At 35.4% G+C, this 26,205-nt stretch overlaps 1 protein-coding gene across 1 annotated transcript in view; it reads left to right on the forward strand.

Moving 5' to 3' along the window:
• The first annotated feature begins 979 nt into the window (after positions 1-979).
• LOC136043912 (IST1 homolog) overlaps positions 980-26,205 on the forward strand; it is a 36,521-nt gene continuing 11,295 nt past the window's right edge. The window contains exons 1-4 of the mRNA XM_065728956.1: positions 980-1,076; positions 18,508-18,669; positions 20,883-20,997; positions 24,775-24,907. Coding sequence (XP_065585028.1) covers positions 18,516-18,669; positions 20,883-20,997; positions 24,775-24,907 — 402 coding nt within the window. The 5' untranslated portion in view covers positions 980-1,076; positions 18,508-18,515. The remainder of the gene's footprint in view (positions 1,077-18,507; positions 18,670-20,882; positions 20,998-24,774; positions 24,908-26,205) is intronic.

Below are 26,205 nucleotides of genomic sequence, written 5' to 3' on the forward strand. Positions count from 1 at the left end.
ATTAAGATAGGTCTAACCTAGCCCGCTTAAGTATCCACAGATGCACTCTATCAGTATGTACAACAAAACCAATGTAATCCAAATGAAGCAATTTTCTCACTGTTTATTGCTCAAACGAACTTATTAAACTTGATATTAAATCTAAATATATTAAAGGTAAATCTATGAAGTATAGAGAAGGAAAATTTATCTAGCGATAAGGTAAAAACCCTAGAAATAAGGTTCTTATGGAAATGGTAGTCGTTTAAACTTTGGAGGTGGCTCATTTGTTAGGAAAATGAAAGTTCTAATGACCTTTTTGATAGTCAAAAGTAATTGGTGAGCTTGCAACACTGTTGGACTTCAAACCCCACTCCTCTTTGTGGCTACTCATTTTTGTATACAGGGGGAATATCCATGGGGGAAAAAATCTGACTGCTGTTCTGATATATGTACATATGTTAAATCAAATTACTTCCACAATTCAGCATTTTCTTTTTTGAAAAATTCTTGGCATCAGCTTCTTCAAAGTGCCAAATTTATTTTGCCCCATTATCGTAAATAGACATCATAAACTCTTTGTGGAAACACAAGTGCCAAGAGAGAGCACCCTAGTGCCTGTAGGTTTCAAAAAACTTTGGGTTGTGAATAGTAGAAGTACAAATATAATTTTTCTCAATGCTATAGCTCCCACTATCAATAACAGTGTACTATTGTTCATAATTGCATATATTCATTGCTTGAAGACTGGAGGAGAATAGCGCTTCCAGTGGCTAGTTTTTCTAGAGAAGGAGTCAAAGAGGTGAAAGGACTTGTTGTTAGTCCATATACCTCCCTACAATTTTTGGAACTGGAACAGCTGGATGTCATTGGTGATGGTGAGCGCCTGAGTTGAAACGAAAATGCAGACAGTGCTCCAGCATTGTACTTAGCAACAATTTGTGTATCCCAGTGCTACCTATGTTCTATAAACTATCATTTTAAAACTATTTTCAGGAAGAAACAGATTAATAATTTGATTCACCATTGGCGTATTAGCTTTCCAAGAATTGAACCCAAGAGCTCACAGGTCCTGCCTACCGACCAAAAAAACCTTGGTGAGAGTTATTTTATATGAGTTTACGATAAAATTCTAGTTCATTGACTTTTTGCTATCTCAGAAAGGGTTTAGGTTAGGAAAAATGAAACTTTCAGGGATAAATCTAGGGACTAAAGTATGTCCTGGGAAGGTATTTGAAGCAACTACCTCCACTCTTTTTCGGTAAAATTCCAGTTAATTGACTTCAATGTTTATTGACTTTGAGGAAATGTATTTGCATATCTTTAAAACCTTCTAAAATGGAACTGAGCAAAGTTATGAATCTGAAAACAATTTTGTTGTACTTCAATTAAGCAGAAATTTTTTTTGCAAGGTTTCACTTTTATAACACACATATTTTGGTAAAATTCTAGTTAATTAACTTCCTGCTATCTCAGAAAGGGTTTAGGTTAGGAAAATGAAACTTTCAGAGATGAATCTATAGACTAAAGTAGGGTAAACCCACCGGTTGTCGGTCACAGACTAAATCCCGGGCAGAATCTTTGATTGGATTGCAACATGCCCAATACTCGGTCTCTGAGCACCCAATACTCGGTCTCTCAAGTCAGAGACTTGCTATTTCTGAGTCACTTCCGAAAAACCTGTTTAGATATTCTTTGCTGAGATCTATGACTCAGGCTCTTTGTCTGGTTATTAGACATTTTAATGTCTTGAAATTTGTTATTTTAAATTCGATTTTCAGAGAGAAAATAGTGGATCCAGGATTTTCTTTGGGGGAGGGCATAATAGGTTGCTTAGATAAACTTGCAAACAAAAAAATGCCCGCAAAATAAAGGGAACCTCAACAATTATGCGTTGTAGGGTAGAGAAATAGTCTAAAGTATTAAAGAGTTTGGCCTTTATTTTAATGTTTTAAGATGAACAGAGGAGGTGATATGTTGTATAATGCGGAGCTTTGATTAGATGAAAATAGGCAGTAAAGTGGCCATCATTTCTCACAAAAACTTAAATTAATAAATTTTGCGCTTCTCGTGCATTTATTTTCTATTATACAAATTCGATAAAAAACTACTAGGCTGTGTTGTAAAAGCCATCCCTCTTTGCAAAACAAGCAAACCCAAAAAACCAAAACAGACTACCAAAAAAGTAATGATAGGCCTATCAATTTCTTTGCCTTAGTGCCATAGCAAGACAGACTCAAAAACAAATTTTTGACAGTAAAAAGAAGTTATGATTTTAATTTCTCCTCCTTGTTACTACAAAATGAAGATCTTCGCCTTGCAGTTGGCTTTTGTAGTAATACGGACAGATTCCGTTGATAAACCTAAATTTAATTAAATAATTTTTGGCGGTATGCGACATTAGTAAAACTTAACAAAGACTGAAGGACTTTTCAACTGAAAGTAATGAGGAGCATTAAAACTTAAAACGAACAGAAATTATTACGCATATGAGGGGTTCACTTCCTTCTAATACCTCGCTCTTTACGCTAAAGTATTTTTAGTATTTTCAACTATTTATTCTACGGTCTTTGTGATTCAGGGGCCATTCTTAAGGAATTGGGACACAATATAAGCTTTAGTATGAAGAGCGAGGTATTCACGAGGGGGCGAACCCCCTCATATAAGTAGTAATAACATACGAATATAGAAGTTCGTTACGTAAGTTAATTCGTAAGTTACAAAAACGTTCGTAAATAATTGAAAGTTCTAGTTGCCTTTTTAAGTAGCCGCAAATTGGAGGGTAACTAGGCCTCCTCTGCTCCTTTTTCTCTAAAATTATCCGATCAAAACTATGAGAAAAACATTTAGCCAAAAAAAAAAAATATATAGGCAAATTTCGTTTTAATTATTCCAGTGTGGAGAGCCAAAATCAAAACATGCTGTAATTCAAAAACGTTCAGAAATTAAATAAATAAAAAACAAGTTTTTTTTAACCAAAAGTAAGGAGCGACATTAAAACTTAAAACGGACAGAAATTACTCTGTATATGAAAGGGGCTGTTCTCTCTTCAACACCCCGCTCTTTACGCTAAAGCTTTTTAATGTTTTAAAAAATGGAGTGGAGAGAAAGCGTCAAACTTTAGCGTAAAGAGCGGGATATTGAAGAGAGAACAGCCCCTTTCATATATGGAGTAATTTCTGTTCGTTTTAAGTTTTAATGTCGCTCCTTACTTTCAGTAAAAAAAAATGTTTTTTTATTTAATATATCTTAAAACCATATAACAAATGTATCTTCACAAATTTAGGAAACATCCAATGCGCTAATTCAGCCACATCAAGGAGTTCTCACCACCTGCCAATGATCTATCTTGAAGATGCAATTAAAGAGATTTAAACGAGAAATAAAACCTAGTAAGAGCTGGCTCGACAACTTATGGTTGATAGTATATCTTCCAACTTCAAAAGAACAGAAAATATTCTGTATATGAAAGGGATTGTCCCTCCCTCATCGCCCTGCTTTTTACGGTAAAACTTCGTATAAGAATTCTAGCAAATTCCCTTGGTGTTAAATTTCTCCTGAAAATTTCACCCCCTAGAAACTTTCCTCTCATTGGAAATTCTCCCCGTGAAAAATTTTACTAGCAGAAAATCTCCCCCACTCATAAAATGTATGTATACTTCCCTATAAAAGACTACGTAAGCAACAGACAAAAGGTATGACTTAGACATATTCCCAGGAGGATCGTGGTGTTACGGCAAAACTTCGTGTAAGAATTCTAGCAAATTCCCCTGGTGTAAAATTTTGTCATGAGAAATTTACCCCCTAGTAACTTACCTGCCATGGGAAATTCTCCTCGTAAAAAATTTCACTTGCAGAAAATACTCCCGCATTCAAAAAATGTATGTATACTTCCCTGTAATAGGCTACGTAAGCGACGGGCAAATTTAATAACTTAGACCTATTCCCAGAAGGATCGTGGTATCTCGAAAGGTATAATTGTTCGGCCTTTCAACTATTCTGAACAAAAAAATACTTCTACTACTAACAAATTACCGCAGCACCAAGCCCTCTGAGGCCAACACGGCTAAGCTCAGTCCTCTTCCAATCCAATATATTCAAAACTTCCCTCTTTACACTCTCCCAGAAAATTCCCATTTCATTTAAAGCTTTCTTTATGAAATCCTCCCACCCCAACCGTGGATGACCAGCTTTCTGCTTAGCCCTAGACCGCTGGTCAAAAAGGACAATCGTCGGTAATCTGTCATCCTTCATCCGCAAAGCGTGCCCTAGCCATCTTAACCTTTCTCTCATTAGAGCCATAGAAAGCAGGATGCTATCTCAAAATTTTGATTGGACTATTCAGATAAAAAAAATTCTAGTTGTGGATTCCTTCCAGAATTCTTTTTGCATAGGCTACGAATCCACCTCAAAAATAGCCTACTTATATTTGAAGAAAGATCTGTTTTCACTCAAGTTAATTACCCTATTTATTTATCTGACGGTTCAATGAGAGCTGGGATGTTTTGACATTAAAATGCACTGTTGTGAATCATCTCCCTGTCTAAGTACGAAACAATCAGATAACTAATCGCCTCGCGGGTGATATGCTATTGAATATTTTAAACCCAACAAGGAACCAAATAATTGCACATGAAACGACAACAGTAGCTTGTTGTCATTTCCTAGGTTAATTGAAATTCATTTGTTTAGCCTGAAACTTTGTAAAATTTTTAATTTCCCAATGGTTTCTTGGGATTTCTGGCAAAAATAGGACGTTTATTAAGAATTAGATACATTTGTGAAGCCTTTTTTGGGGGATTTTACAGCATGCAATTATCCGGTCAAGTCACTGCCCAATTATTAATACGTTTTCTGTCCAACTTTTTACCCTCTTTGAAGTAATTAGCAATTGTACTGTTGTTGTTTTTTTGTAAAGAGAGTTTGCTTTCCACGGCAAAATAGAATTATCCTTGATACTAGGGCGTTTATCCCCCCTTTTCAGGATAAAGTACAGCTTTTATGGATCAATTTTGGAAACTATTATTTTTCATTAAAATCTACGTTTTTGCATTAGGAGAACTACCCCCTGCAACACCCATATCGCACTGTTAACCCTAAAATTTCCCTTTCAGTGGGATATAATAGATTAATCACTGATTCTAAATCGCTATGAACACAACCTGAGCCTAAAACGTACTTTTGAGGCTCCAGTCTTCTTCCCCCCATCCGCTACAATACTACAAATTAAAGTTAATCTGTATTTTCCGATATACGTGCTTTTTGCATTACTAAATAAAAAATTGCTACTTTATATCTGCTGTTTCGAGGTTCCCCCCCCCGAAAAAAAATTTCTTGCGTACGTGCCTGCTATATATATATATATATATATATATATATATATATATATATATATATATATATATATATATATATATATATATATATATATATATATATATATATATATATATATATAAATCCTCCCCATATTCCCCATGAATCCCCATATTTCTTCATGAAATCCTCCCACACCAACCGCGGATGACCAGCTTTCTGTTTAGCCCTAGACGGCCAGCCAAAAAGGACTGTATTTGGTAATAATTCATCCTTTTTCCACAAAGCGTGCCCTAGCCATCTTAACCTTTCTCTCATTACAGCCATAGAAAGCAGGATGCTATCTCAAATTTTGGATTGAAACATTCTGATAAAAAAATTCTAGCTGTTAATTCCTTCCATATTTTTTTTTTGCATAGGCTACGATTCCAACTCAAACATAGGCTACTCTTGTAGCATACTTATATTTGAAGAAAGATCTGTTTTCACTTAAGTTGTGATCCTTTTTAAGATCATGAGGGATCCCAACGTGCGACAAATATTTTCGGGAAATCGAATTACAAGCTAGAAAAAAAATTTTCTTAGAAAAACAAGTTAGAAAAACAGTCCCCTCCCTCCAAAAATTTCTCCAACACAAAGACGTTTAAAGTATAAAACGTGTGAGATCCAACGTTTAATGTATAAAAAATTTTATGGTCAGGGGAAGTGGGATACGTGAGAGGATGTTTCTATGGGTGAATTTACCACAGGGAAGAGCATTTTCATGAAGAGTTGCTGGATTTTACAGCATTATTTAAAAAAAAAAAAAAAACATTTTTGGTTACTTTTTAAGTAACCAAAAAAAAAATCGGAGGGAATCTTCCACGCTCATTTTTCTCCCAAAGTCAACGGATAAAAATTTTGAGATAGCCATTTTGTTCCGCATAGTCGAAAACCATAATAACTATGTCTTTGGGGATGACTTACCATATCTACGTCTTTGGGGAGGGGCTGCAAGTTACAAACTTTGACCAATGTTTACATACAGTAATGGTTATTGGGAAGTGTACCGACATTTTCAGGGGAATTTTTTTGGTTTGGGTGTGGGGTTCAGGGGAGGGGGCTATATAGGAGGATCTTTCCTTGGAGGAATATTTCATTGGGGAAGAGAAATTCAATGAAAATGGCGCATTATTTTCTAGCATTACTATTAAAAAAAAACAGCAATGAAAATATAAACATGAAAATTTTTTTCAATTGAAAGTAAGGAGAAGCATTAAAACTTAAAACGAACAGAGATTATTACGCATATTAGGGGTTCTAAAAATACTTTACCACAAAGAGCGAGGTATTTAGGAGGAGATAAATACTTCGCTCTTTATGCTAAATTATTTTTAGTAATTTCAACTATTTATTCTACGGCCTTTCTGATTCAGGGGTTATTCTTAAAGAATTGGGACAAAACTTAAGATTTAGTGTGAAGAGCGAGGTATTAACGAGGGGACAAATCCCCTCATATATATAATCAAAAATATAAGAATATAAAAGTTTGTTACGTAAGTTAATTTTTAAGTTACGTATATGTTTTACAAATAAAAACGTTCGTTAAAAATTAAAAGTTCTAGTTGCCTTTTTAAGTAACCGAAAAATTGGAGGGCAACTAGGCCTCCTTCCCCACCCCTCATTTCTCAAAATCGTCTGATCAAAACTAAGAGAAAGCCATTTAGCAAAAAAAAAAATTAATATGCAAATTATATTTTAATAATTTATGTATGGAGAGCCAAATTCAGACATGCATCAATTCAAAACTTTCAGAAATTAAATAAAAAAAAATAAGTTTTTTGAAATGAAAGTAAGGAGCGACATTAAAACTTAAAACGAACAGAAATTACTCCGTATATGAAAGGGACTTTTCCTCCTCAACGCCCCGCTCTTTACGCTAAGGTTTCTTACTGTTTTAAAAAGTAGAGTTAAGAGAAAGGGTCAAACTTCAGCGTAAAGAGCGAGGCATTGAGGAGAAAAAGCCCTTTCATATGCGGAGTAATTTCTGTTCGTTTTAAGTTTTAATGTCGCTCCTTACTTACCGTTACAATAAACTTTTTTTTTTTTAATTTAATATTCAATGAGATCCCAGTGGTCGATTCTTCTCGGCGAGTTTATTTATATTTGGTTATATTGATGTTAATGATAGTCGAAGATCACCCCTTTTCACAATGTCAAGTCTATTGCGATCTTTTGATAACATTTGAGAAACACGACTAAATGCCGCTTCAACAAGATAAGACGTAGGAAAAGCAATAACGTAGAACTGCGCTTTATCCCAGAGCAAAGGGTACTTTGTAGCAATGTCGGTTGTTTTCCATATATTGTACTTTTCACCTTTGAATTTTGCATGCATTATTTCATCACTTTGTATTTCGTTGAGGGGCTCATGCAGATATGTCTATAAGGAGCAGCATTAAAACCTCGTTATACCTCACTCTTTCCGCTAAAGTATTTTTAGTAATTTCAACTATTTATTCTACGGCCTTTGTGTTTCAGAGGTCATTCTTAAGGAATTGGGACACAATCTAAGCTTTAGTGTAAAGAGCGAGGTATCGACGAGTGTTGAACCCCCTCATATACGCTATTAAAACATACGAATATAGAAGTTTGTTACGTAAGTTAATTCGTAAGTTACGTATATTTTTTACCAATGAAAACGTTTGTAAAAAATTAAAAGTTCTAGTTGCTTTTTTGAGTAGTCAAAAACTTGGAGGGCAACTAGGCCTTCTCCTTCGCTTCTTTTTTCTTAAAATCTTCCGATTAATTGCAATTAATTAATATGCAAATTTCGTTTTAATTATTTATGTGCGGAGAGCCAAGATCAAAAAATGCATTAATTCAAAAACGTCCAGAAATTAAATACAAAAAAACAAGTTTTTGTAACGGTAAGTAAGGATCGACATTAAAACTTAAAACGAACAGAAATTACTCCGTATATGAAAGGGACTTTTCCTCCTCAACGCCCCGCTCTTTACGCTAAGGTTTCTTACTGTTTTAAAAAGTAGAGTTAAGAGAAAGGGTCAAACTTCAGCGTAAAGAGCGAGGCATTGAGGAGAAAAAGCCCTTTCATATGCGGAGTAATTTCGGTTCGTTTTAAGTTTTAATGTCGCTCCTTACTTACCGTTACAATAAACTTTTTTTTAATTTAATATTCAATGAGATCCCAGTGGTCGATTCTTCTCGGCGAGTTTATTTATATTTGGTTCTATTGATGTTAATGATAGTCGAAGATCACCCCTTTTCACAATGTCAAGTCTATTGCGATCTTTCGATAACATTTGAGAAACACGACTAAATGCCGCTTCAACAAGATAAGACATAGGAAAAGCAAAGGGTACTTTGTAGCAATGTCGGTTGTTTTCCATATATTGTACTTTTCATCTTTGAATTTTGCATGCATTATTTCATCACTTTGTATTTCATTGAATTCGTTGAATTCAATGAAGGGGGCGCAGGATTTTCTAGTATTATTATAAAAAATCAATGAAAAAATAAATATGAAGAAGTTTTTTCAACTGAAAGTAAGGGATAGCATTAAAACTTAAAACGAACAGAGATTATTACATATATGAGGGGTTCATCTCCTCCTAGATACCTCGCTCTTTACGCTAAAGTATTTTTAGTAATTTCAACTATTTATTTTACGGCCTTTCTGATTCAGGGGTCATTCTTAAAGAGTTGGGACAAAATTTAAGCTTTAGTGTAAAGAGTGAGGTATTAACGAAGGGATAAACCCCCTCATATACGGAATAAAAATATAAGAATATAAAAGTTCATTATGCAAGTTAATTCTTAAGTTACGTATATTTTTTACTAATAAAAATGTTCGATAAAAATTAAAAGTTCTAGTTGCCAAAAAATTGGAGGGTAATTAGGCCTCCTCCCCCACCCCTTATTTCTCAAAATTGTCTGATCAAAACTAAGAGAAAGCCATTTAGCCAAAAAAAGAATTAATATACAAATTTCATTTTCATAATTTATGTGCGGAGAGCCAAAATCAAATATGCATTAATTCAAAAATGTTCAGAAATTAAATATAAAAAACTAGTTTGTTCCTTTCTCAACGCCCCGCTCTTTACGCTAAAGTTTTTTACTGTTTAATAAAGCAGAATTGAGAGAAAGAGTCAAACTTTAGCGTAAAGAGCGGGGCGTTGAGAAGGGAACAGCCCCTGTTATTCACGGACTAATTTCTGCTCGTTTTAACTTTTAATGTGGCTCCTTACTTTCAGTTACTAAAAAATAGTTTTTTTTAATTTAATTAACTTGCAATTCAAATCAAAATATGGCTCATTCTTTTTTATATTTTTTTGGCAGGCCACACGACTCTACACAACTGCTCATTTATTTCACTTAACTGCATAATTACACCATGTGCATCTTTTTCATTGTCCTCTAACGCTTTCAACTTATTTTTTACATGCGATTCCAAGAGCTCTCTTTTAAATGCCTCAATATCTTATCTGTTAAATAATTTCTAATTCGTTTTTCTAAACCTACTTTTCTAAACCCCACATTGTAGAAATTTCTTACTCGTGGGACGCGGTCCTGAAACTGCCCAACCTTCAGCTGAAGCTTAATAGCTCTACGATCAGATCTAACTAAAGCTAATGTTCCCATATTAATTGATTCAGGTACAAATTGCGTTTTAATTAGCGCATAATCTACAACACTAGGAGTTGGTCCCGAAAGGCAAGTAATCATCAGATCATGTTCCCCACAAAGCGCCAGGAGCTTTCTTCGCCATATATTTATTTTTGTTTTTTCATCCTTGTTACTTCGTGGTATTCTACAACAAATTGGGACAAAATCGCCTAAATCTGGGATCAACACATCTAAGATCTCAGCCTCCATACCGGTATTCGCATTAAAATCCCCCATCAACATGCACTCCAGATCTCTCTAACTTTCCTGTATTAACGATAATTTTTCTTCAATAATTTCCCTAGTATTTTCTCGACTGTACGAACTATTCCGTGCACGTAAATTAATTGCTTTGGGAGTAAACCCAAAATTAATTGCTTCCCATATTTAAAACAATTACACAGTCAAAGCGTTTTCAGATCTACTATTAATTCTCTCACAACTTTCAATAGCAGGTGCTTTGACCAAACCCGAAATGCCACCCTAATATTTATTATTTCTTGATACATTACGTACAAACTTTATTCGTTATCTTTCCGGTCTTGTCGGTTTAAAACCATAACCTGTCATCGGATCTCAAAATGCAATTTAGAAGTCTATTAAAAGTTTAAAAAAAAACTTGGGTTGGTTTATTTTAACTTTAATACCATTTAAGGCTTGCTGGGGGGAGGGGTTGGAAAAAGAATCCTTAAAAAACAAATGTATTTTTAATACGTCTCTTGTGTTTGAGAAATTTTTTTGGGGGAGCAGGAAGGTCTAATCCCTTCATCCTCCTTTATGGGTTCAGTATATGAAAGGGGCTGTCTCCTCATCAACGCCCCCACTCCTTACGCTAAAATTTATCTCTTTGTCACAGTTGTACTTTTTAAAACAATAGAAAACTTTAGCATAAAGAGCGGGGCGTTGAGGAGGGGACAGCCCCTTTTATATACGGAGTCATTTCTATCCGTTTTAAGTTTTAATGCCGCTCCTTACTTTCACGGAAACAAACTTTTTTTATTTAATTTCTGAACGCATTTGAATTAATGTAGATTTTGATTTTGGCTCATCGTAACTGAATAATTAAAACGAAATTTGCATATTATTTTTGTATGGCTAAATTGTGTTTTCAAACTTTTGATCGGACAATTTTGATCAATAAGGGGCGGGGGAGGTGGCCTAATTTCCCTCGAATTTTTTGGTTACTTAAAAAGTAACCAAAAATGTTTTTTTTTTCAAATAAAGCTGGAAAATCCAGCATCCCCTTTTTGGAAATGCGCTTCCCCGTGATAAATCCACCCCTTAGAAGGATCCTCCCACGTATCCCCCTCCACCCGACCATAAAATGTTTTATACATAAAATGTTGGATTTCACACGTTTTATGCTTTAAACATCTTTTTGTGTTGGATAAACATTTTTTGGAGGGAGAGGAAGGGGACCTAGTCCTGGTTCCTGGGTTCGGTCTTGCTATCATTGATAGCCTATATTTTTATGGCACTTTGTATTAACCAAGTGACATATAGCAATAGCAAATTCTGTCGGTCTGTCGTGGTTTTGCTACTTTAGGCACTTCCAGGTAAGTTAGGACGATGATATTTGGCAGACGTATCAGAGACCAGACCAGATTAAATTAGAAATAGTCGTTTTCCCAATTTGACCATCTGGGGGGGGGAGTGGGGGCCGGTTAATTCGTAAAAAATAGAAAAAAATGAAGTATTTTTAACTTACGAACGTGTGATGGGATCTTAATGAAATTTGATGTTTGGAAGGATATTGTGTCTCAGAGCTCTTATTTTAAATCCTGACCAGATCCGGTGGAGTTGGAGGGGGGAACCTAAAATCTGGGAACACGCTTAGTGTGGAGGGTTCGGGATGAAACTTGGTGGGAAAAATAAGCAGAACTCCAAGATACGTTATTGACATAACCGGCACAGATCTGCTCTGTTTGGGTGAGTTGGGAGGGAGGGTTAATTCTAAAAAAAAATAGAAAAAATGAGGTATTTTTTACTTACGAAGGAGTGATCGGATCTTAATGAAATTTGAAGTTTAGAAGGATATCGTGTCTCAGAGCTCTTATTTTAAATCCCGACTGGATCCGGTGACATTGGGGGGAATTGAGGGGGGAACTTAAAATCTTGCAAAACGCTTAGTGTGGAGGGATTGGGGTGAAACTTGGTGGGAAAAATAAGCACAAGTCCTAGAAACATGATTGACATAACCTAAATGGGCCCACTCTCTTTCGGGGAGCTGCGGGGGGGGAGGTTAATTCTGAAAAATTAGAAAAATGAATTATTTTTAACTTACGAAGGAGTGATCGGATCTTAATGAAATTTTATATTTGGAAGGATATCATGTCTCAGAGATCTCATTTCACATTCTGACCGGATCCGGGGAAGGGGAAGTTGGGGGGCGGAACCTAAAATCTTTGAAAATGCTTAGAGTGGAGGGATCAGGATGAAACTTGGTGGGAAAAATAAGCACAAGTATTAAATACGGGATTGATATAACTGGGACGGATCTGCTCTCTTTGAGGGAGTTGGGGGGGGGAGATTTAATTGTAAAATATTAGAAAAAATGAGGTATTTTTAACTTACGAAAGAGTGATCGTATCTTAATGAAATTTCATATTTAGAAGGACCTTGAAACTCAAATTCTCTTATTTTATATCCCGACCGGATCCAGTGTCATTGGGGGGGGGGGGGGGGGTGGAAATCTTGGAAAACGGTTAAAGCGGAGAGATCAGGATAAAACTTGGTGGAAAGAATATGCACAAGTTATAGATACGAGATTGACATAATTGGTACGGATACGTTCTCTTTGGGGGAGCTGGGGATTATTAATTTGGAAAAATTAGAAAAATTGAGGTATTTTTAACTGGATCTTAGTGAAATTTGATATTTAGAAGGAACTCATGTCCTAGAGCTCTTATTTCAAATCCTGACCAAATCTGTTGATATTAGGGGGAGACCGGAATTCTTGGAAAACGCTTATAAATGTCGTAGATACGTGACTGACGTGACCGGACTGGATCCACTCTCTTTGGGGGAGTTAGGTGGTGGGGTTCAGTGCTTTGGCGAGTTTGGTGCTTCTGGACATGCTAGGACGATGAAAATTGGTAGGCGCGTCAGGGAACAGTACAAATTGATTTGATTTCCTTGATTCCCCGATTCGGCCATATGGAGGCTGAAGGGAGGGGAAAAATTAGAAAAATTGAGGTATTTTTAATGTACGAGTAGGTGATAGGATCTTAATGAATTTTGATATTTAGGACCTCGTGACTCAGAGCTCTTATTTTAAATCCCAACCGGCATTAAGCCTCTGATTTTCCTTTTAAAACAATCTATTGATTCTTAGACTTTTGCTAGAGCTCATGCGATATGAGCTCTTGGCTCTTCCGACCTTGTCACAAGTGCCATATGAGCTCTTAGCTCTTGTTTTCATGTGTATCCCAAAATGACCAGTAAATTCAAGAAAAAATTTCAAGAGAATTCAAGAGATCCAATGAATTAAAATCGAATAGTTGCTGACGTCAAACCATGGCTAATCAAACAGTTCGTGGTAACGAACTGTAGTAAGGAGTGACCCGGGTCAATAGTAGCCGAAACTAAAAAACTGAATTTTTATAACAATAGTTACATCAAAAGAATTGCATTTTAATGCTGATTTTAAATACATAAGTTTTATCAAGTTTAGACTTACCCATCAAAAGTTACGAGTTTGAGAAAATTTATAAAAATTTGTTTATCCAAGCAGCCTATTATGCGCCCCCCCGCCCCAAAAAAAAATTTCCTGAATCCACTATTTTTTCTCTAAAAATCCAATTTAAAATAACATATTTCTCAAATTTATCCAAAAATAATTAACCTTTTAAAAATTAATATGTATTGAGACAAAGAGCTGATGCATTGAGCAGTTTGAACGGTTTGTATTAAATAATGTATTAAATATAACCGGTTGTATTAAAATAAAGGCCAAACTCCTTACCACTTTAGACCATTTCCACTACCTAGGCCTATGTATGACGCATAATTGTCAAGATTCCCTTTTAATTGCAGGTATTTCTTTGTTCGCAAGTTTATCAAAGCACCTATTATGTGCCCCATCCCCCCAAAGAAAATCCTGGATCCGCTATTTTCGCTCTGAAAATCCAATTTGAAATAACAAATTTCAAAACATTAAAATGTCTAATAACGAGACAAAGGGCCTGAGTCATAGACCTCAGCAAAGAATGTCTAAACGGGTTTTTTGGAAGTGACCGAGAAATAGCAAGGCTCTGACTTAGATACTGTATTATTGCGTAATATCTTTGTCAATAGGAGAAACCATATGACGAGTATTAGCTGAACTGATAGCTTTTGCTAAATTCAAAAATATGTAGCGCTGTATAAGCAAAACTATTCAAATTAATGACCTACTTGTTAAAAAAAACAGAGACAATTCTAACAGTAGAAAAATCAAATTTCTAGGTGGTATAATAAAGTAGTTATAGTAGATTGAATGTCAAAAAGTGTGAAGAGTGAACAAAGTGACCGAGTACCGGTCGTCTTACCCTATATCCAAGGAAGGTATTTTGAAGCAACTAGGCCTACCTCCACCCCTTCTCCCTCTAGAGGGCCCTGGCCTTTGATGACCTTTAAAAATATGTGAGTTATTTTTATTTAGGCCTATTTATTATTACAAATAGTGGTAAGTTTATAAAAGTGAAACTTTGTAAAATAGATCTTCTGCTTAATTATAGTACAGCAAAATTGTTTTCAGCTTCACAACTTTGCTCAATTATCAAAATTTCACTAGGCTAGGTATAGACCTGACTTGTAGACAAATTTCAGGCCCTCTAGAGGGAGAAGGAGTGGGGTAGGTACTTTAAAATACCTTCCCAGGACATACTTTAGCCTGTAGACCCATCCCTGAAAGTTTCATTTTCCTAATCTAAACCCTTTCTGAGATATCAAGAAGTCAATTAACTAGAATTTTACCCCCACCTTTACTCCTTCTCCCTCTAGAGGGCCCTGAAATTTGCCTACATGACAGGTCTATACCTATTGAAATTTTGACAGAACAACATTTTACCTGAATTTTCAGTTACTAGTTGCTTTTTCTCTGCCTTTAGTTCTAAAATTGTAATTCCTGTTATTTGAGTAGAATTTTGAGCCATATCAATGTTTTTTTTCTAAATTTAGGAAATGTATTTGCATATCTTTAAAACCTTATAAAATGGAATCAAGCAAAGTTAAGAAGCTGAAAACAATTGTGTTGTACGTTAATTAAGCAGAAGATCTATTTTGCAAGGTTTCACTTTTATAACACACATATTTTTAAAGGTCATCAAAGGTCAGGGCCTTCTAGAGGGAGAAGGAGTGGGGGTAGTTGCTTCAAAATACCTTCCTGAGAGATATTTTAGTCTGTAGATTCATCCCTGAAAGTTTCATTTTCATAACCTAACCCCTTTCCAAGATAGCAAGAAGTCAATTAACTAGAATTTTACCAAGGTGGGTACTTCAAAAAACCTTCCTGGGACATACTTAAGTCTATAGATTCACCCCTGAAAGTTTCATTTTCCTAACCTAAACCTTTTCTGAGGTAGCAAGAAGTCAATTAACTAGAATTTTACCATATGAGTAAAATTCTTGTTGATTGACTTCTTGCTATCTCACAAAGGGGTTAGGTTAGGAAAATGAAACTTTCAGGGATGGGTCTAAAGGCTAAAGTATGTCCCAGGAAGGTATTTTGAAGTACCTACCTCCACTTCTTCTTGCTCTAGAGGGCCCTGACGTTTGATGACCTTCAAAAATATGTGTGTTATAAAAGTGAAATCTTACAAAAAAGGTCTTCTGCTTGAATGAAGTACAACAAAATTGTTTTCAGCTTCACAACTTTTCTCAATCCCAATTTATAAGGTTTTAAAGATATGCAAATACATTTCCTAAATTTTGAAAAAAAAGCATTGATATGGCTCAGAATTCTACTCAAATAACAGGAATTGCATTTTCAGAACTAAAGGCAGAGAAAAAGCAACTGGTAACTGAAAATTAAGGTAAAATGTTGTTTTGTCAAAATTGCAATAGGTATAGACCTGTCATGTAGGCACATTTCAGGGCTCTCCAGAGGGAGAAGGAGTGGAGGTAGGTACTTTAAAATACCTTCCTGGGATATACTTTAGCTTGTAGACCCATCCTTGAAAGTTTCATTTTCCTAACCTAATACCCTTTCTGAGATAGCAAGAAGTCACTAAACTAGAATTTTACTGATAGACATGTTTACTTTCCATTGTTATATTCTCAAATGCACTTGTTTCAATAGAAATAATGATATATTTCCAATGTGTTCCAAGCTGCTCAGACGTTTTGGGTAATAGGTGTTTGATGAAATTGCAAAAAAAAAAATATTACCAAGTATTGATCAACCAAGTAGGAGACCAATCCCTCTCAGGGATATATATTAGAAGAGATTATCAGAGGCCCTTCTTACCACTATTAAACGAAATTTACCTCCTTTCCCTCATAAGTTCCACTCCAAAATTTACTGCAGAATCCATTCAGGCTCCAATAGATTGAACCTACAGGCTTTCTTCTATCAATTCTCAAATTCTACTGGTTTAACCCCTGTCCTCCCTGTGTTGCAGGTATTACAATATAAATAATGATATAATTGACCTGTTCATTGTCTGTTCAAATGTATTATGTTGATGCCTACATAGCTTATCCTTCAAAATAAATTGTTAAGGTGTTTCAAATACCACAAAATCCACTATCAGTCATTAGCCTGGCTGACTCAACCTATGCAAAAAATACTGAACTCAAAATACATACATTGATCTTTCAGTTCCTTGAATCAAAAGAAATACTGCAAGATATATAATCAAAACCAAGCTATCTTCAGTTAAACAACTTGCAACCACCAGTAGTAGCACAACACATCTCATATAGAAAGTCAAAAGGAAAAGGCCTGAATAGTTTTGACTGAAAAGCCAATTTAATGCCTAACAAAAGAATAAGAATAGGACACTTGATGATGTTTATATTCAGGGCTGGATTTAAAGCTTTGATGCTTCTAGGCTCAAGTGTTTTGGCTGCTTTGTTATATTTTTTTTTATTTTATTTATTTTTTTTTATGTTCAGGGAAATCCCCAAAAATTATGGGACAGTTGAAACACTGAACAGATGAGCCAAAAGTAATGAAAGAGAGAGGTAATACCAAACTCTCAGCTACTATTCTTGAGAGACATCTGACAGTTTGTAAGTGGCAGTAGAATTCTTATGTTGTTTTAAAATCACTTTTTTGTCAATAGGCAGTACAGCAGCCCCTAGCACTGTACACCCCTAGACCTGGGTCTATTGGAATTTACCTTTTAAGTTAGGAGCTGTGGTTTCCAGGTACTAAAGTATTTATAAATTTAGGTTTTGTCTGTTAAAGTATTATTGGTTCAAAAAGGAGAGAGGAGGCAGGAATAGAAGTACCCTACATACTCAAAATGATCTTCTCATAGCATAGGCTAATTAAGGCTGAATCCATTCCTAAGAGTTTTATTCACCTAACTTTTAACTCAACTACTTTCCAAGCTGACAATAAGTATTTCACCTAGAATTTTGCCAGAAATTGTCACATTTAGACATTTTTTTATTTATCCATCAAGTCATTCATCTTTGTTTCATCTTGTAGCCTTTACTAGTTCAAATGTTACCTAAACAATAAACCCTAAAAAGAAACAAATATAGCCAATTAATATATATCATGATAACCTTAGAACCATCCCTTACCAAGAGCAGCTTGCAGCAATAAAAATTCTAGTCATTGCCCTCTGTAGACAGAGAGGTGATGTCATCAAAGCATTCACAGGGCAATCCCATTCCAAGCCTTCTCCCCATCAACCTAGCCAGGGAATCAAGGAGAACTCCCAGAAAATTCCTCAACAAACTACAAACCACAAAGAATGCTACCATTTCTATTCCACCATGTTGCTCCACTTTGGACCTCCCTAAGCAGTCAAACCATCCAATTTCAAACCTTAGAGTCATTCATACAAGGTGCAGACAAGGTTTCATACAAGCAGGAGTGGTGTCTAGACTGGGATGCCCAAGAGTCCTCAACTAAATTTTGGAGTTAACACTGGCAGGCAAACCACAAGGAGCCATTTTTCTGCATCCACATAATAGAATTTAAGATATGGTGTAGTAAAAATCAAAATTTAGAATAACTGAAAGTAAATTTGTTAATAAAAAAACTGATGGCAATGTTCTCATCTACCCAGAAAATACATTCTATCAAAATCACTTTAAAAGAACTCTAATGGAAGAGGAATAAAAAGAAAAGCAAGAAATCTGTGGCAACAGAAATTGTTTAACACCAATTCAAACCAAGTTTTTCCTTAGTCAAAGGCTAATTAAACTCTCCAAAGTTGAATAGTTATTTTTACATATTTGCATAAGTTTCTTGCATTGTGAATATAAAATGTATTTAGCCCATTTCTGAACCATATTTGCTATATTTTGATTAGCAGTTTAAAATATTATCTAGTATAAATAATTTAGTAATGGTTGAACAATATCTTTTACTTGTTTTCTTTTTAGCTGCAACAATGTTTTCCAGTGGACCTAATTATAACAAGCTGAAAATAAATTTGAATTTGGTAACAAAAAGATTAAAAATGCTAGAAAAGAAGAAGACAGAGCTTTCACAGAAGGCCAGGAAAGAAATTGCTGACTATTTAAAGGCAAAGAGTGCTGACAGAGGTACTTATTTTATATTGACATTATGATAGGCTAATACTAGTGACTGGCTGAATGGGTTTTGGGTTCTCTCTTTTTAATGCTTACATAGAGTATATTGAATATCTATTTTGATATAAAAGCACACAATAGTCATTTAAAGAATCACATTAAAACTTTCCAATCTCAAGCTTTATCTATTCTAAAATCCATCATTATAAGACATCTTGTTCTTCAAGTCCTTTTTGGAAGTCAAAAGCTTCAATTAGGAGAGGGTGGCAACCTCTTCCCCCTGTATATTTTGAAAAATAGTCTTTTTGGCATTTTCACAGAAAAATGCCATTTTAAAAGAATTTTATTGAGATGGTTGAAGAAAGTAGCAAAATCAGTGTGACTACCCTAAAAGTTTGGAAAAAATTATATAGGGCCCCCTCCTACATTTCTGTGAATTGACATCACTGCTAAAAATTCTACTCTACAATTGTATACCATCTGCATTGAAACACTTATTGTGTTTACCTATCTTCTCTTTCTTGGGGTATCAATAACTTGTATTGCTTCACTTGGGCTTTTAGAAAATCAATGTATTTAGTAATGTAGTATCTAATTGTATTCTTATGACATATTCTTAGTGATCTTAATAGCATTTGGTTATTGGCACCTGAGGTAGTTTTCTACAAGAATATACTAGTACACAAAGGGGGATTTTTGGGTATGTTGCTTTATTTATACTAATACAGTTGGTAAGAAACCTTTAGGTATGAATGTATACCAGACAAATTCATTGGAAAAATAGTTGTATTGGTAAATGGTCTTCCAGGAGAAATAATACTCACTGAGATATTCTTAAGCTCTTTTAGAAAGAGATTATCTAGGTGAGTCGCATTAGTTATCTTAATAGCATTAGGTTATTTGCATCTAAAGTAGTTTTCTACAAGAACATACTAGTGCACAAAGGAGGATTGGTGGGTATGTTACTTTGTTTATACTCTATAGTTGGTAAGAAACCTTTAGGTATGAATGTATACCAGAAAGGTTCATTGGGAAGATGGTTGTATTGGTAAATGGTCTTCCAGGAGAAATAATACTCAATGACATATTATTAAACTCTGTTAAAAAGAGATTATCTAGGTGAGTTGCATATAGAATTTTTTTTTTTTTTTTACTAGTTGAAGAAAAGATTTTTTAATTCAAGAAGCCTGTAACATCAACAGGATCAAAATAAGAAAGTGAGTCAAGCTAAGAATTTGTGCATATTGGGAGGAGGGCAGGAGAATTTCTTCTGTATTTTTTTCCCTGAGGGATGTATATTCAAAGTGGCTGATAGATACAAGAGAAAGGGCCAACTTTTCTCTCATAAGTGATTGTAGGTAAATGGTCTTCCAGGAGAAATAATACTCACTGACATATCATTAAGCTCTTTTAGAAAGAGATTATCTAGGTGAGCTGCATATAGAAATTTATTTTTATTTACTAGTTGAAAGAAAGATTTTTAATCCCAAAAGCCTGTAAAATCAACAGGATCAAAATAAGAAAATGAGTCAAGCTAAGAATTTGTGCATATTGGAAGGAGGGCAGGAGAATTTTTCTCTTTTGTTGGCTGAGGGGTGTATATTGAGAAGTGGCTGATAAATACAGGAGAAAGGGTCAACTTTTCTCTCATAAGTGATTGTAGGGGATTGCACACAATTGGAAGAAGGCCTATTACAGCAATAGAGTTTAATTTGTGTAGACTTTTAAGTATGACAGCAAAATATGTTGTGCTGTGTATTTTGGCCTAATATTGTTTTTCTACATTTGACTAATATCTAGCCAAAAACCTACTGTAGTAAATGGATGTTTGTCAATGACATTGGTCCCTTATTTTCAGGACAATCTAGGATATAATCAAGAAATTAAAAACAGGTAAAGTAAGTATTTTTTAATGTAAGTAAAGGATCAGTCGTCTCACATTTCAAATCATCACTATTTTACCCAATTAGTATAGTAATAACATGCTCATAGCAGCATAGCAATTATATGAAAGAAGAGATCCAAGGAGTGACAATTTATATTTTATATGTTTATTATGTTATATTTATGTATATTGTTTTTTATTTATATTTATTATTGATATTACATTACAAGCTGGTGTTTATTAACTAGCAGATATTATGAGGGCTCAAGTATTGGTTATCTATGTAATTGTTATCAAGCAGTGGTTATCTCTGATTGTACTATTTTGACTTTATTTTTAGCCAGGATAAAAGTTGAGCAGATAATTAGAGAAGACTACATAGTTGAAGCAATGGAAATTCTGGAAATGTACTGTGACTTGCTATTGGCCAGGTTTGGAGTTATTCAACAAATGAAGTAAGCTGTGTTTAAGTGTTTCTAGTGTATTTTTTTCCAGATGAGTTTTTTCCTCGGCTTCGGAGTAGAGGATAATAATTCAAAGACAAATCCATATCCAGAGGGAGTTAGGGGTTTCGAATGCCCCCAAAAATCTTTGCGTGACTCATGAAAACATAAACAAAATGCATATAAACAAACTTTTAATTTGTTTTTAGAGTTTTTCTCCCACCCTTTCCCCCCGAAAAAATACATTTCCTCTCCCAAACAAAAATCCTTATTATGTTGCTGGTCAAAGGGTAAGAGGTCTTTTAAAGGTATTGACTCTGACCAACTTCGTTTGTTTGTTGCTCTCTGATAATTAAAATTACATTGTGGTGAAAATTGATGCATGTTTAGTATATAATCTAGGTCATACAAAAAAGAAGAAAAAGAATGGGGCCCTTTTGTAAAAATTGTGCCGAGAAGAAAATCTAAGCAAATATTTTAGTTGTATATCATCGTCAGTAAGGAATAAAACTAAATAAAAGAATGAGGATTTAAGCAAATTTCATTCTATCTACATAATTCATCCTTCACCTTTTTATGTTTTACAAAAGAAGTATGTTTTTGTTTTTTATCCCTTTGCTTCATCATATAGAATGGATACATGCACTTTGTTTAAGTTGGTGAAAATAGCTTTTGGTTATGCTACTTGTTTTAAATCGACTCCCTTACCAGGGATTGTCGTTTTTCCAGTAAGGGGGTGTGTTTAATTTATTTTTCAAAACTAATGGCAGGGGTATTTTATTTGTTTGTTTTACATTCTTATGCTGAAATAAGGCCCTTATCACTGAATATACACCCTAAAAAGGCATTTTCAAAATTTGAGGAGACCTCTACCATCCCTCCAGTTGTCACCCCTACTTTTATTTGAGCTTGGGTATATTTGTTCCTAAACTTCTTTATACTTATGCATTAAATTAGCATCAACCTTCAAGAATGGATGTTGAAGAGGGCTTTCTGGGCTCGTCATCTTTCGTGCTATGTTGCCTCTGGCCCGTAACTTTAATTACCCGCCAGTAATTACATTCATCCAAATATGCTATTAAGCTCTGTAAACCCTCATTAAACGCTGTCACAGTCCAAGATGCTATTAACTAACATTCTCAATTTACATATTTTTTTTTATTTGAGAAATCAAGAGAATATGGAAAATTAAAAACGATTAAATTTAATTGTAATTCAAAGTTCCTTTGAATCCGACCCACAGCCTATATAGACACCAGTTGCGCGGAGTTGTACCTTGCCTGTAGAAGGATTTCAACACACAGCTTTAGACTAGGCATTAACCTCCAGTGCTCCCGCAGCCAATCAGCATGGAAAGATCTTGGCTCTATTCTGGGAGTGACTACAGAAATGTATTTTGTGACCATCGTGGGTGCGTAATTATCAGAAGAAATCAGCAGAGGCCTCACATTTATTGCAAAGAAATGCAAAAGGAATAAATGCGAAAAAAATCCTCTTTGGAATCCAGTTTCCAACTGCAAGAATGTCCGGTTTTGATGCAGCGCCAATTAATGCATGACGATAGCTTTTGAAAAATGTTTGTGCAACTGGTGTCTATATAGGCTGTGATCCGACTGGTAATTGTTGGTAACTAAGTGAATTGTCATGTTTTTAAATTATTTCTGCTTTCAAAAAGTAGGTAATGTGTTAGTAATTATTATTAATATTACTATTAGTTTATATTATATAATTATTATTATTGTTATAGTAAGTTAAGCCCCCCATTGCACTTCCTGGCTGAAGGGCCAAGAAACGGAGATCAGCACCGCCGGTAGGGACTGTAAAGTCTAATGCTGTATCCTTTACCTTTTTGTAGTAAGTTTATATTATGAATAGTTAATAACAGAATAAGTAGTAAATTTCAAATGTAACAAAACATGTCTAGTTTTCGCTTCTGGCAGAAATGGTTCTTATTTATCTTCAATTGTACAAAAGCAAAAATACATAACAACTAGTTTTTGCACTAATTTGGGTGATTTTTTCTGGGCAATTTTAGTTAGTGTTGTTTTTTTCTCTCATTGGCAGAGCTTGAAGCTCCCCTGACTTCCAATGCTTATTATAGAAAATACTTAAGTATTTAATACATAGTAATTAAATACTTTAAGTATTATATTAAATACTTAAGTTAAATACTAAAGTAATACAATAGTTCTAGTAGACCATTCTAGTTGATTTTGTTTTAAAATGACTTACCTTAGATCTTCCTGTGCCTCCAGAGGCATCCAAGGCATCCATGAAGAGTCTCCAATTGTCTCTGTAACTGGCGGCAGCAATAATGTCTTTCCACTCTGGTGGTAGGGAGGCATGAAGTTGACGCAGGTCGCTGTTGAAGGTACGACGAGTGTGTTTTTGGGTCGTCCTCTGCAGCGGGTGCCTTTGGGTAGCCAAAAGAATGCTTGCTTGGAAATTCTGGTTTCGTCCATGCGTTGTACTTGACCTTGGTAGCTCTATCTGCGTCTTCGTATGGTTTTGGTGAGGGATGGCCGGCCCGTGATGTTCCCTATATGTGTATTTGTGACTTTCTGGGTCCAGTGAATACCAAGCAGCCTCAAGCATTCTCAAAGGACTTGTTTCTCCTCTCTTGGTCTTGGTTGAGATGCCAAGTCTCCAATGCATAGAGTACAGACAGGACGTTACTGTTTAACAGGAGGAGTTTGAGACGGAGAGAAAAAGCACTTGATCTCCATACTTTATTAAGCATGTTGAAGGTGCTGTTAGCCTGAACAATTCGGGCCATGACTTCTTTGGCTGTGGATCCTGTATTTTCGATGGTACTGCCAAGGTATTTGGAGTTGACACCTGTTCTGCATCGTTGTCGCCGCATTTAATTTTCAGAGGTGAATCGCTTGTCGCCATTCCTTTGGTTTTACTGGCATTGACTTTAAGACCAAATCCACCTGCTTTTTGTTGGATATTCGAGAGTAATTCCTGAAGTCGTGTTTTGCAGGTTTCAACTATTGCAATGTCATCCGCAAAATCTAGTTCGCTCAGCAGGCGATCATTTAGGCGTAGCCTAGTTGACTGGATGCTCTGCAATATATGGTCGAGGATCAATGTGAACAGTAGTACGGAGACTACTGTTCGGAGAACACGGAGAATAACGGAGATGCTTCCGAAGTGACTGGCGATCCAAAGAATCGAAGGCTTTTTCGAAATCTATGAAGATGTTACATAGCTTGTTGCATCATTCGCAGCTTTCCTTTGTGATCAATCGCAAGGTGAAAATCAGGTTGGTACAGGAGTGGTTTGGGCAAAAGCCATGTTGTTTGTCGCGAAGACATTCATCTAGGTGGCGTTGAATACGGGCCAGAATAATGTGGGACAGCAGTTTACCAGGGATGGAAAGTAGGCTAATGCCGCGCCAGTTATTGCATAGGACGGCGTCACCCTTCTTAAACAGCTTGAAGAGCGTGCTGTGGCGCCAGTCCGAGGGTACTTTGGCTGTTGATCAGATGACTTTGAAGAAGTTTTTCCAATAGGAGACAAGAGTAGTCATAGAGCATTTCAGCATTTCTGCTGTGATACGGTCGTCTCCTGGTGACCTGTCATTTTTCAGCTTTTTTACTGCCTTCAACATTTCATATTCGGTAGGAGGCTCGGTGGCGATATCCAGCAGTATCCGTGATGTCTCGGGGATATGAATTGGCTCTTCTGGGCGTGGTCTGTTTAGGATTCTGTTTAGGGTTTCGCCCGTTTCTGCTTCTTCTCTTCGGACCTGTACAAATTTTTATTTTGTTTTAATTTTATTAGGACAATAGACGAGGGTCTTGCAGAGGCGATATCAAGTATTATTTGGGCTGCCCCTAGGATGCAGGCTGATGTAGCAGAATTGCAAGTTATTGCAGATCAGCTCACTATGAAATATGGAAAGCAGTATGGTCAGGTATGCCCTGCTACTTTTTACTACTACTTTCCCTTTTTTCTTTCTTTTTCCTATTTTGTTTTTCTCTTTATTTCTGTTTACTCACCAATTTCTCTGTTTTTCTTATAAACAATAGAAATCGTGTTTATGTGTCAGGTACCACGCGTCTGTTTCTGTGCTGTTTGTCCTGTATCAAGTAGCCTTCGGCACTTGAGAGATTATATTTTTAAGAAATGGCGTAAAATATCGCTTTGTTGCAATAGAGTCAATGGCAGTAGAACAGTTTTCATTCTGGCTTTTTATTTGAATGAGTATTCATGTATACAGATTTTCTCTCAATTTGTTTTTAGGAATGTGTGTTAGAATTTTTTCTCTTCTTTTTGTATTGAATCTGCTTTTTTTTGTAATAAGCCACTAAATGCGTAAAATACCCTTTGTTGTAATATAATCAAGGGTAGATGAGCAGTTTTCAGACACTCGAGTTGCTTTTTCATATTATATTCCTTATAATTATTTTTGAAGGGCTATCCATTTGGTATGACTAATTTATTTAGATTGTGTTTTATTTAATGTCAAAAGAGTTGTTTTAGGTACCTGCTTAGGAACATCTAGCTAATGTAAAAGCTTTTCAACCATTATAAATAGTGAAGTAATTATTCAAAGGAAAATCTCTCATCAGCAGGATTTGAACCAACAGTCTCAAACAAGTGCTTATATATTTCATTACCCTTTCACTGTTACTCAGAAAGGGTCATCCTATTTTAGTTTCGTGTTTTGTTTTAAGGTTTTTTTTTTATGACACTTGGTATTTACCAAGTGACATATAGCGATCGGAAATTCTGTCGGTCTGTCAGTCTGTCCCGGTTTTGCCAGTTTAGGGACTTCCAAATAAGCTAGGACGATGAAATTTGGCAGGCATGGGGACGGTTAAATCGGAAAAATTAGAAAAAATGAGGTATTTTTAACTTACGAATGGGTGATTGGATCTTAATGAACTTTGATATTTAGAAGGATATCGTGTCTCAGAGCTCTTATTTTAAATCCCGACCGGATCCGGTGACATTGGGAGGAGTTGGAAGGGGAAACCTAAAATTTCGGACAACGCTTAGAGTGGAGGGATCGGAATGAAACTTGGTGGGAAAAATAAGCACAAGTCCTAGATACGTGATTGAAATAACCGGAACAGATTTGCTCTCTTTGGGGGAGCTGGGGGGGGGTTAATTCTGAAAAATTAGAAAAAATGAGGGATTTTTAACTTACGAAGGAGTGATCGGATCTTAATTAAATTTCATATTTAGAAGAACCTCGTATCTCAGATA

The sequence above is a fragment of the Artemia franciscana genome, chromosome 2 (genome assembly GCF_032884065.1).
Source record: "Artemia franciscana chromosome 2, ASM3288406v1, whole genome shotgun sequence".
Lineage (NCBI taxonomy): Eukaryota > Metazoa > Arthropoda > Branchiopoda > Anostraca > Artemiidae > Artemia > Artemia franciscana.